At 39.2% G+C, this 11301-nt stretch overlaps 1 protein-coding gene across 1 annotated transcript; it reads left to right on the forward strand.

The window, feature by feature from the left end:
- The first annotated feature begins 1007 nt into the window (after window positions 1-1007).
- Window positions 1008-10807, forward strand: LOC101760470 (synaptonemal complex protein ZEP1). The gene is made up of 20 exons (XM_004975754.3): window positions 1008-1132; window positions 1250-1439; window positions 1535-1584; window positions 2666-2873; window positions 2943-3068; window positions 3272-3370; window positions 3655-4331; window positions 4430-4678; window positions 4768-4896; window positions 5003-5071; window positions 5169-5279; window positions 6126-6233; window positions 6308-6418; window positions 6493-6579; window positions 8460-8549; window positions 8637-8729; window positions 8862-8945; window positions 9030-9092; window positions 9714-9815; window positions 10439-10807. The coding sequence occupies exons 2-19, from the start codon at window positions 1289-1291 to the stop codon at window positions 9810-9812; spliced, it is 2604 nt and encodes an 867-aa protein (XP_004975811.1). The 5' UTR covers window positions 1008-1132; window positions 1250-1288; the 3' UTR covers window positions 9813-9815; window positions 10439-10807.
- Window positions 10808-11301: the final 494 nt, after the last annotated feature.

Consider the following 11301-nt stretch of genomic DNA (forward strand, 5'->3'; position numbering starts at 1 on the left):
GAATGTCAAACACGAATGACATGAAAGTTTCGGCAGCGGCTCAACTCAAGCTCCTGCAATATACATCCCTAGGTCGCTCAACGTAATCCTCCTAGAATGACTGATGAATAATGTACGTTGGCATCGCATGCATTTCTGCCTTCACGCACAAATGCACCTCTCACCCTTTTTTTTGTCAGCTCAAATTTGTATGGCCACGTGCTACCATGGTCACCATTCTCAGTTTTATTTCTTTTCCTGCGTCATTTTCTTTAGGAATTGTCCCGGGAAATTCAGGGAACCGTGCGAAACCATAAATGGAGGCCTAAATTTAAGTGCCAAAATAATAATAATGTAATAACAATAATGTGGTTATAAACCTCTCCGTAAGCTTTTTTTCTTTAGAATTTGAGTTTGATCTTCTATTATTTGTTTATTTTTATGATTTAGAAGACCAATATCATTTTTTAATACGATGTTGTAAGAGGCATGACTTGCAAATATATAACGATGATCTAACACACATATACACAAAAGAATGAAAGATAAAAAGTAACAAAATTATTGGATCCAACTGTATACTCATAAATGTAATTATGCGATGCACCTTTTACGATGCTAATTTTAACAAACAAGATTTTTTTTTGGATTTATAACAAAAGAATTTGGACGCGAAAGTTGTTCCATGGATATTTCAGGCAAACAATTTTCACAAATGCTACTCAAGGGCCAATTAAAAGAACGATGAGCGTAATAAATATTTTCGAATAATTATATCGTGGGCATGCTAAACACACACAAAAAAAATCGTTTTGACATTCAGAATATACTATGTCTCTACAAACCAAATTTAGATTTATTTTGAATAATATGGCACATACTCTCCAAAAATAAAAATGCGCCAAAGGCATAAAAGCCTAACAAGCCATTCAGCCCACACCCCCAGGCGGAGTGTAGCGCCCGCAGATTGGCGGTCCACCTCACCCCTCCTTTTTCTTTGAAGTTTGAAATCGTTCAAGTGCCCCCCTCTTTCTCTCGTGCGGTCGTGCCCTTCATTTCCTGGTGACGGTGAGGGAGCCGGTGACTGGGGGCAAGCGGCGCCGTCCTTCTCCAGGTCTTCGTCAGGCCCTTCGCCGGCGACGAGATCTACCAGGTACGCTCGCCCGTTCCCTTCCCTTCCTGCTGCAAATTCGAGCACCCGGGACCCTAATGCAAGCTATTTGGACACCCATGTCCTGCATTGGGTCCGCCCCCCGTACTTTCGCCGCAGTCCTGTGCCTCCGGCGAAATCTAGGGTTTCGTGGACAGGATGCAGAAGCTCTCGGGGCTTAGGAGCCTTGAGGGGTTCCGATCCCTCGTTGGGTCCACCTCGACGGCCATGAAGGCCGCGAACCCCAAGCCCTCCTCGGATGCTGGAGGCAGTTCGTACGGGAGCTTCGCCAATCTTAAGATCACAGCAGGTTCTGGTTTCGTTTTGACTTCGGTTTGGTTTGAGAAGGGTGTCTCAATCCATGAGTTATTACTGATTTCCCTTGGAATTTTTGTTTGGTTGCAGAGAAATTGGTCAAGGAGCAGGCTTCAGTGAAGACTGATCTAGAAATGGCGGTAAGATTTCTCAACATTTTGCAACGTTTTTTTTTCCTCGGGGAGGAATTTCACTGAATTGTTAAAGTTAGTATGATTCAACTGCATGAATTAAGTTATTCCTGAAATTTATCCCGTCTGTCCTGTCACTAGCATGGTTTAGATTTGGTGTCTGTCTGGATGGTCCTACTAGCTGGAAACTTGTCTACTGGTTGATCATCAAAATCCAAAGCTGTTTGTTATGGGGGTGTGCCAGTTGCATCATCCCTGGTGCTAGCCAGCCTGGTAGGACACATAGATATTCTTGTAGTGTACCTGTTACGGTATTCTGTCATGTTTTGTGGGCTATGGAATTCAGCTCCAGGTAAAACAGAAGAAATGCAATGGTGCAGTGTACTTCCAGCTAAACTATCTTGATATGTAATCATGCCAAGTTGCAAATATGAAGAGAAAATGTTCCACCACTATAGGAAGCTCACAAGCATCAGATTCTTGCCATTCTAAGGCTGCACTTTGTATAGCTAGTCTGAAGATTGTGATTTTACTTTCTAAATCTGCAATGGTTCCCTTCTCTGGAAGTTACATATATGCATTTGTGTGAAATAATGTGACCTATGGTATTTTGGAATTGGATGCAGTGCCTTTTCAGTATTAACAGAGTCACTCTCAATATGTTCTGTGTGTATGCATCCTTTGAATTCGCTTTTCTTGTGAGAGACCTCTGAGCATTGCTCACTTGCAAAACCTGGAAAAGTGCACCTTCCCATCTGTTAATGTATTTTCATCTAGTGGGCTGGTCCTGAACTTAATTAAGCACGACTACATGAGACATTTCCTTTTAGGAATCTATGCTTTGTTATATTAAGAAACCACCTGCTTGGTGCAGGTAGTTCTGTTAGATTCATAATGGCACGTTAAATATCATTGCTGCAGTTACCTTTCATGGTACAACTGTTCCAGTGCCGTTATGGATGTAGGGTAAATTGGCTCAAGCAAGGATTGGATTTATCAGCATGTGTCATTGCTTCTCTGTACCGGCATATTATTTTGGTATTTTTCTGGATTTCTTATTACTGATGCGTATGGTTTTATATACGTTCAGCATACCAAACTGAGAAGAGCAACAGAACAGATAAACCTTTTAGAAGGAAAACTTCAACAAGCTGTGAATGAAAATGCAAAGCTTAAGGTGAAGCAGAATGAAGATTCGAAGCTCTGGCAGGGATTAGATTCGAAAATCTCCTCAACAAAGACCTTGTGTGATCAACTGACTGAAACTCTGCAGCAGCTAGCTAGTCAGACAGAACAAGGTAATATTTATGGTGACATTTACTTTGCACCTTCTTTCTGATGTGACTGGTGAAACAATACAATTACAGCTGAGGAAGATAAGAAGTTCTTTGAGGAGATGCTCGGGAAGAATTCCAAAGCTCTGGATGAATTCAACTGCATGTTGCATGATTTATCAACAAAACTGGAGTGTGCAGAACAAAAGATCATTTCAGGTTAGTCAGTCTCTGCACAATCTACTTCCAGTACAAGTTAATGCACATCCTTTTAGAACCAGCAACTTAGTAATTTGGCACTTAAACTTTGATATATTCTGTACTTCTGTGTCCATTGATATGTTAGTAGATAGAATCATCCATAATGTGCTAATATCTCTGAAATGATGTGATAATAACTGTCCCTTGTCCTTTTAATTCAGGGAAGCAGGAGATGTTGCAGATCAAACAAGAAAAAGAAGAAATGGATCGGAGTTACAAGGAACAACTGTATTCAAATGATACTACGATTAAGGAAAAAGGTACAAGTTAGATTTTCTGCACCAATTGGTGAATCAGCCATGGTATTTGTCATAGCGTAAATTGCATTAGTAGTACACAGGAACTAAGTATCTGGGAATGGGCAAGTCATTAGAAAAGTAGAAATGTGATGTGTAGTTGCCAAGTCCCACTTATTTTATCTCCAAAAACATGGTGGGAATTTGAGCAAATGGCATATGATATTTTATTTAGTGATTTCCACTTTGATTTGAGCCTACCGTGCAACAGAACCTCTGTAGTAATACACCTGTACTTATGGATGCAGATTCCCTCATCAAGCAGTTGGAGGGTTCAGTTGATGAAAATAAATCCCGCTTGATATGTCTTGACTCCCGCTTGCAATGCATGGAGCAAGAGCTGAAGCTAAAAGATGATGTTTGCATCAGCCTGAAAGAAAACCTAGCAACAAGTGAAAGTGAAAAGAACAACTTGGAGCTTAAAAATCAAGGCTGTATTCTTGAAATTGAAAAACTATGCAAGGACAACAAGGATTTTAACGAATTGCTTAGCAGCTTCATGGCTAAAGTAACTGAGCTAGATAAAGAGCATGCCTCTATGTCAAGTCATGTGTCTAGGCTGCTTTGTTCATACGAAAGGTTCTATGAAATGGCCCAAGAGGAGAAAATGCTAATAGAAAGATCTTCCAAGGACAAATTTGATCATCTCCAAAAGCAACATGTAGATTTGTCATCAGAAAACAATGCTCTCAAGGTTGAAATTGAAGAACTGAAGTCCAGAATCTTAGAGTTGCAGAAAACTCAAGAAATTGTTATGGTTCAACATGTTGAAGAATGCCAAGTGGCTGAAAACAAAATCAGAAGATTAGAATCTGAAGCTGAAATTTCTGCCTCCAACATCAATCGGTTAGAAAAGTTAGCTTCTGAACTTCAAGGGAGAGTTCAAAAGTTACTGGAAGATTCTACCCTTGCTGAAAATCACAAGGTTTGTCAACTATAGGTTCAGTTACAGAATTATTTCCTACTTATTGAAAAATGATTGATGGCATGTAAGATTCCTTACTCATGGTATTTATTATGCAGCAAGAGTTGCTTGAAAAGATTGTGAAGCTAGAATCAGATAATCAGGAGCTTCAAGGCCGAGTGCAGTCAATTATGGAAGAGAAATCTAACAATGCTGAATCTCTCCAAGGAGAGATAACAAAGCGTGACCAGCAGGTTGACACACTTGAGAATCAGATCAACCAGCTCCGCTGTGATCTGAATGAGAAGGAGCAACTCTATTGTTGTTCTGTAGAAAGAGAGAAAACTTTGGAGGACCACAAATTACAGGTTTGTGCTTATTGGATCCTTTAAATCTTTTAAGGTGGTGGTTAGTAAATAACATAAGTACATAACAACCTTTTCAATCCATTGTCTAGGTTGAAGCATCACTTGCTGCAACAGAATACCAACTTAGTGAGGCAAAAAAACAGTATGATCTCATGCTTGAAGGCAAACAGATAGAGCTATCCAAGCATTTGAAAGAGCTATCTCTCAAAAATGACCAGGTATCATTTTGTGCAGCACTTTAGCATCTCAATCACATATATAATTACAATTTGCAAATCCTGTGTGTTCGAGAAAAAAATTACAATTTGCAAATGAATTTTACAGGCGATCAATGAAATTCGTAAGAAGTATGAACTTGAAAAGATAGAAATCACTAATGCTGAAAAAGAAAAGGTACGCTAACTCCTATTTCAGAAATTATTATTTTTTTATGTTTAGAATGCTCAAGTTAATCTTATGCTATGATATTTATGAATGTTTGAGAATTCAGGCAGAGAAGCTTGTAAAGGAAATGGAAAACAAATGTAATGAAAAGATATCAGAGAACAAGCAAGATTCCGAGAGGTATTTGATGCGTCTTAAGGAGGAACATGGCACAATGGTAAGTTCAACGAGTTCCATTTTCTTTATTTCAAACAATTAAGTTTGCTCTTTCTTAATGCATGTGCTATTCCATGGAATGATGCAAAATGTTGGTTCTGGATTAGTTTAACAAAGTACACCAAACTGTTAGCTGCTGATAACTTGGATACATAATTGCATGTTAAACTTTCTTTTATGAGCTCTCTGCTGAAATGGTTTAGTACTTGAAATTGTTACCAGACGTCTTGGTCTTGGCATGTAAATAAAAAGGAAAGCCGAACCGAAATACACTATGGTAGCAACGAGTTTAAAGTTTCTTTCACGGTGCTTTAGGGGAGCACAAAAGATGCATTTTTTTTTCTCGAATATGCAGGAGAACTGCATATCATCGCATTAAGAAAGGAGAAAGGCTAAAATAACCATACAACACACACACACACACACACTCGCCCCTAAGATGCACTTTTGTTTCCATTTAATTTGCAGCAGCTTAAATACGATATTTGGCAGAGTGAAAGCATAAGACCATTTTAAAACTATGTTCTTATACACTTTAGACTTTCAAAATGTCATTGCTATAACCCGTACCCTGTTTTATTTTTTCCTTTTTGAATTCTATAAACAATGTATTGGTGATCATGAGTAGTTTTTTGCTTTCCGCTCGAGCTACTCTCACTGTGAAGAATAGGAGTGTATGGACCTACATTGCATCACTAGTAAAATAGTAGTTGAAAAAATCTTGTCGATTATTGTTTACATGGTGTAGAAAATAGTATCTTTAAATGCTACACAGTAGCTAGTTTGATAAGACCTTACATTTTTTTCCCTGGAATGACCATGAAATTGGTTATTTGCTGATATTCAGGTGGCAAGAATTCAGCAGGATAATGAACATAAAGAGTCAACTCTCCGGGCCTATCACAAAGAAGAACTGCAGCGCATTCAGTCTCAGGCAGAGAATGAACTGAGGGAGGTCAGTTACAAATTCCTCAATATGCTTTGATCATGGAGGTTTTCCATACTAATGAAATCTGTATAAATATGTAGAGGCTGTCATTGCTCAGGAAAGAGCATGAACTTCAAATAAAATCATTTAGGATGCAGCATGAGGAAGAATGCCAGAGGATGCAGGAGGAACTGGAGCTCCAGAAGTCAAAGGTGGTGATTCATTTTTTTTAATTGGTCCTGAAGGTAATCAATTGAATGTATACTTGAAACGTTCTTTGGTGCAGGAGGAGAAGCAAAGAGCATTATTACAGTTACAATGGAAAGTAATGGGAGAAAGTCAGCAAGTCGATCAAGAAGTGAACTCTAAGAAGGTGCTGTCTACTCACAAAGTTTGATATACTGTACATTACCAAGTGATGCATTACATATGGCATATTCATTGCATGACCAGAATAAAGCAGTCGCCTTTGGTCTCAGTTAGTAAGGTCAATCATCTCACTGAATGAACACCTCGTGCAATTAGGTGTTCCATCTAGGTTTCACATTCTAATGTAATCCTTAGACTTGCTTAGAGAAGCAATTTTCTATGTTTCACATTCTAATACTACACCAATATGGCCTGTGATTTAGTACATAATTGATTGGGCCTTGTTCTGATTGGATTGCATGAGCATTCTGTACCAAAATATTAAATGCACCCTTCGATACTTTTTATTTTTTTCTCGAATACGCAGGAGAACTGCGTATTATTGTATTAATAGTAGAAGAAGTGAGTCAAACAGAAAGACCCCCCCCCCCCCCCCCCCCCCACACACACACACTAGAAGGAGATTACATCGCCTTTTACAGAAACAGAACGACCCGAGACCCGTAACATCAGCCTAACCAACATCCCTAACCGAGAGCAAGGACAGGCCCTTAGCTCCTGCCATAGCCCACAGCTGGGCTTCATCCCTAGCTCGGCTCATAGCAGTACCAACACTTGGGGCAACCCCATTAAAGACACAGTCATTGCGGTGCTTCCAGATGCACCAAGCGCCAAGGATGATGAGAGAATTTAGTCCTTTACGTGCGTCGCCAGAAACAGCTGCTTCAACCCTTTCCCACCATGTGTCGAAGGACGACTCCGTAGGTGTTGGTGCAAGTGAGGAGAAGCCAACAAGAGGGAGTACCAGAACTGTCTTGCAAATACACACCCAATGAGCAAGTGTTGGATGTTCTCCTCCTCCTGATCACACAACAGGCACTTGTCTGGATGGGGAAGGTCTCGCTGTGCTAACCAATCAGTGGTCCAGCATCTGTTGTGAGCAACCAACCACATAAAGAATCGGCATTTGGGTGGTGCCCAAGACTTCCAAATCCTCTCATAAGGTTTGAAAAGGCAAGCATAAGTCCTGAGAGTACAAAACATTGCAGTGTTGTTTGCAAAGGCAAGCATAAGTCATCCATAACTGTAAAACAGTATCAACTTTGGAATCTCACCTATCATCTGGTACTAATGAAAGAATATGCTATTTAATTTGGCTGTGCAGTCATTACCTCAAACAGAAATTAAATATACCTTAACTATCAGTTCCATTTACTGCATCTCAGTTTGCTGTGCACTTTGTCAGTTCTACACTTGAATACATTTTATGATTTGATTTGTTTTATATGCACAGAACTATGGAAACCATGTAGATTTGAAACTCTTTTGTTCTGCACTGGGATAATTTGCCATGTTTAATTTTCATTTGGTTGTAATCCTAATCATTTACTGTTTGCTGCTTGCAAATATCTGAGTATAATGCTTCATTTCTTCTTGCAGTACATGTGCATCCTATGTCCTGGTGTAGTTGTAGCTTATTTATGTGTCATCCTGATCATAATTTTTCTCAACCTATAAAAGAAAGTAATAGTATCACTAATTTCGTAGAAGAATGAAAGAAAAAGAACATTCTGCTTCATGTATTTGGATTAATAGCTAAGCAAATTACCCAGTAGTTATAGTATGTGTAAGAAATATGCCAAATAGGAAGGTAATGTTCCTTCAAGTTTTTTGGCAAAGTGCTTTGTGAACATCGATAGATAAATGCATGCCAAATTTCAACATTTGGAAGCAACAAGGCTAATTGACTAATGGTCCAAATTCCTATCTTGCCTTTCCCCCCTGTTTATTGTGAGGCATCAGTTGATTCTTCTTTTCTAGTTTAGTTCATCATTTTGTCTCGTACATGTTACTCAGTCCTTATTAGATACGTATTTGTTTCAGGAATACTCTGTTTCATCGATGAAGAGGAGAGATCCATATGGAAGAAAAGAACATGGGCTCCAGTTGGCAAGTCCTGAGACCAAACAGAAGGTAAGATGTCATTGTTCTAAATGATACACTGCGCACATTACACTAATTCCAGAAGGCTGAACTAGAGTTTTTTTAATTACGTTTCAGGATGTAAACTTGCCTGGGATTTTACAATCACCAATTTCAAACATGTTGAGAAAGGTAGAGAAGGGGTCTCAGGACATTCCTAAACACAGAAAGGTAATTCTTCCACGGTTTCTTTATTTTTCGTATCTTGAGCAGCATAGATCAGGTTCCATTTTTTTTGGATGAGATAGTGTGCTAATTTCATGTTATCCAATGGCATGGGTCTCATTTCTTTTGTTAAAATAGGTAACACACCATGAATATGAAGTTGAGACAGCAAATGGAAGAATCACAAAGCGCAGAAAAACTAGGAGCACAGTCATGTTTGGTGTATGAGCTTTTACTTTATTCTTTATACTTTCTCAAATTTTACTGGCTCTCTGTTCCACCCTTATTTTCTCCCATATATTCCAGGAACCGAACACTCAGAAGTCATTGCATAATACTGCTGACAAGGATGTTACAAAAATACGAAAGGTATGATGACTGTGCAGTATAAGTGACTGTTTTCTTCCATTTCTTTTCATATTCATATGAGAAAATCCACAAAAAGGAATTCTTTAAGAACCTTACAGTATCATGTTTTACTGGGTGAATGCTTTTTATCTACAATTGTGGAGTTCTAGTCAATTCAGAAATTCCTTTTGTATTTTAGCATGTTCTTAACTGTCATCTACATCTTGTTTGGAGTGTACTAGGAGTGCTATTTCTATTAAAGTTTGTCACATAAGAATATTGGTATTGACATCATATACACCACACCTAACAACCTCAAGATGGGCAAAACTGGTACGTCCCAAGGTGACTATATTTTGATGAGCTTCATTCCATACTGTTAACTTTGTTGTTTTTGTTCTCCTGTTGCATGACTGCTATAGTGCTATATTGTATTGGTCTTCCTACTTTCCCTATGACTCCTCATGGAGTAAACACGTTGGATACATACCAGAGTATTAAACCAGGCTCTGTTCTATGTTGTCTCATGTAATAGAGTTGAATTATATACTTTTTGAAGGGCAACTATTCAAGAGACAGCAATTTCCTATACCTTGTGTATTTTTTGCAATAATGACACTTACAATGTGCTCCATCTTGCAGGTTCCCACTGGGTCCCATGCCCATCCTGCAAACATCGGTGAATTATTCTCTGAAGGCTCCTTGAATCCATATGCTGACGACCCTTATGCTTTTGACTAGAAGGTGATATCTTATGCCCCCCTTGGCAGAAGGTTTTTTTAAATGAAACCCTTTGCTGAAATTACTTAATGGGCAATACTGCAGTAGTCTATGATGCAACATTAAATACGTCCAATACTGTTTCATTATTAGCTTCTGAAGAACGTCAATCTCAACCTGGAACTTGCATTTTAGAATCATATGAGCTGTTTAAGGCAAGGCTAAATTCAACTGGACCTGTTGAGTTGAATAGTTGATCGTAACGATGTATTGAAAACCATGATATAACTTGGCATCTTCTTGAATCCAGAATGCATTTTTAGTCAGTAATTTAATTTAACTGTTTCCGCCAAGTTGATGGTTTTGGGTTAGCATCTATTCCAGGCTTGTAACTATCTCCAGTTTGATCAGCAAATACTACCAATCTTACAGAGATTTTGTTCATAACAGTTTCTTGAAACCCTCAAGCTGATGCTCAGTATCTAGTTTGCCTGGAAGTATAGATATGTTTCTTACCATCACTATGCCATCTTTTAGTCTGGAATGAAAACATTGCATATGCATATCGTGTAGTGCTACTGGTTATGTGTTCTTCAGGGGAGAAGCATCTTTCTGGTGGTGAATTTGAATTGAATCTCGTCTTGCAGCTCACACCTGGAGATATGACCTTTGCAAGCACGATGATGAAATCTGGAACACAAAATCGCCTCCACCGTGTTGAATGAACGATCCTGCGGTTTTCCCCTGGTCTTGACATCTGACTATCCTAGTGTTCGTAAGACTGATTTTAGCTAGAACATCACGATTGGGTGGTATGTAGGTGTGGATTTGTAAATGAACCGTACATGTCATAAGCTTTGGACTAACCGAATATCCTGAAATAAATACTACGGAGTTCTCCCCACTCCCCAGCATCCACATATACGTTCCCTGCTATAAACTTTCTGGACGTGCCCGCGTGCGATGCTGTGGGATGTTTGCTCTTCCGCCGGGATACCAAGGGCGCCCCGCTTGAGTCCTTGGGTACGGACTGTGTGGTAGCGATCATTGAGTATAATCGTTGAGCAATGCTAACAACTACAATGTTGAGGTATTAACTAATCACTTGGACAGCATGTGAGTGAAGGGTTCCTTTTGGTTAGCTATTTGCATCTATGATACGATAAAAACAGTTCGAATCGATCACTCGATCAGCAATGTTTGACAGTGATGATGTTCTGTGTTTTGCACATGATCTTTGTTAGCTTTACAACCATCCAGCACGGATTGGCTGGCTTGGCCAAGGATTGGACTATTGGAGTGGGTAGTCGATTTTAGCCCAACTTTGCTTCAACAATATTATCTTCAGTGCTGACTTGTTGCGTATGAAGTGGACACTTAGGTTCAGTCAGTGTCAACAAATCGCTCGCACCAGGAAACGTCCTCTGGTCATTTGGATATTACTAGTGGGCATTGTATAAGACGTGTGCAACTATAGTATAAATGTATAATGCCAAGGTGGAGTCCATAT

This window comes from Setaria italica, chromosome VII (assembly GCF_000263155.2).
Source record: "Setaria italica strain Yugu1 chromosome VII, Setaria_italica_v2.0, whole genome shotgun sequence".
Taxonomy (NCBI): domain Eukaryota; kingdom Viridiplantae; phylum Streptophyta; class Magnoliopsida; order Poales; family Poaceae; genus Setaria; species Setaria italica.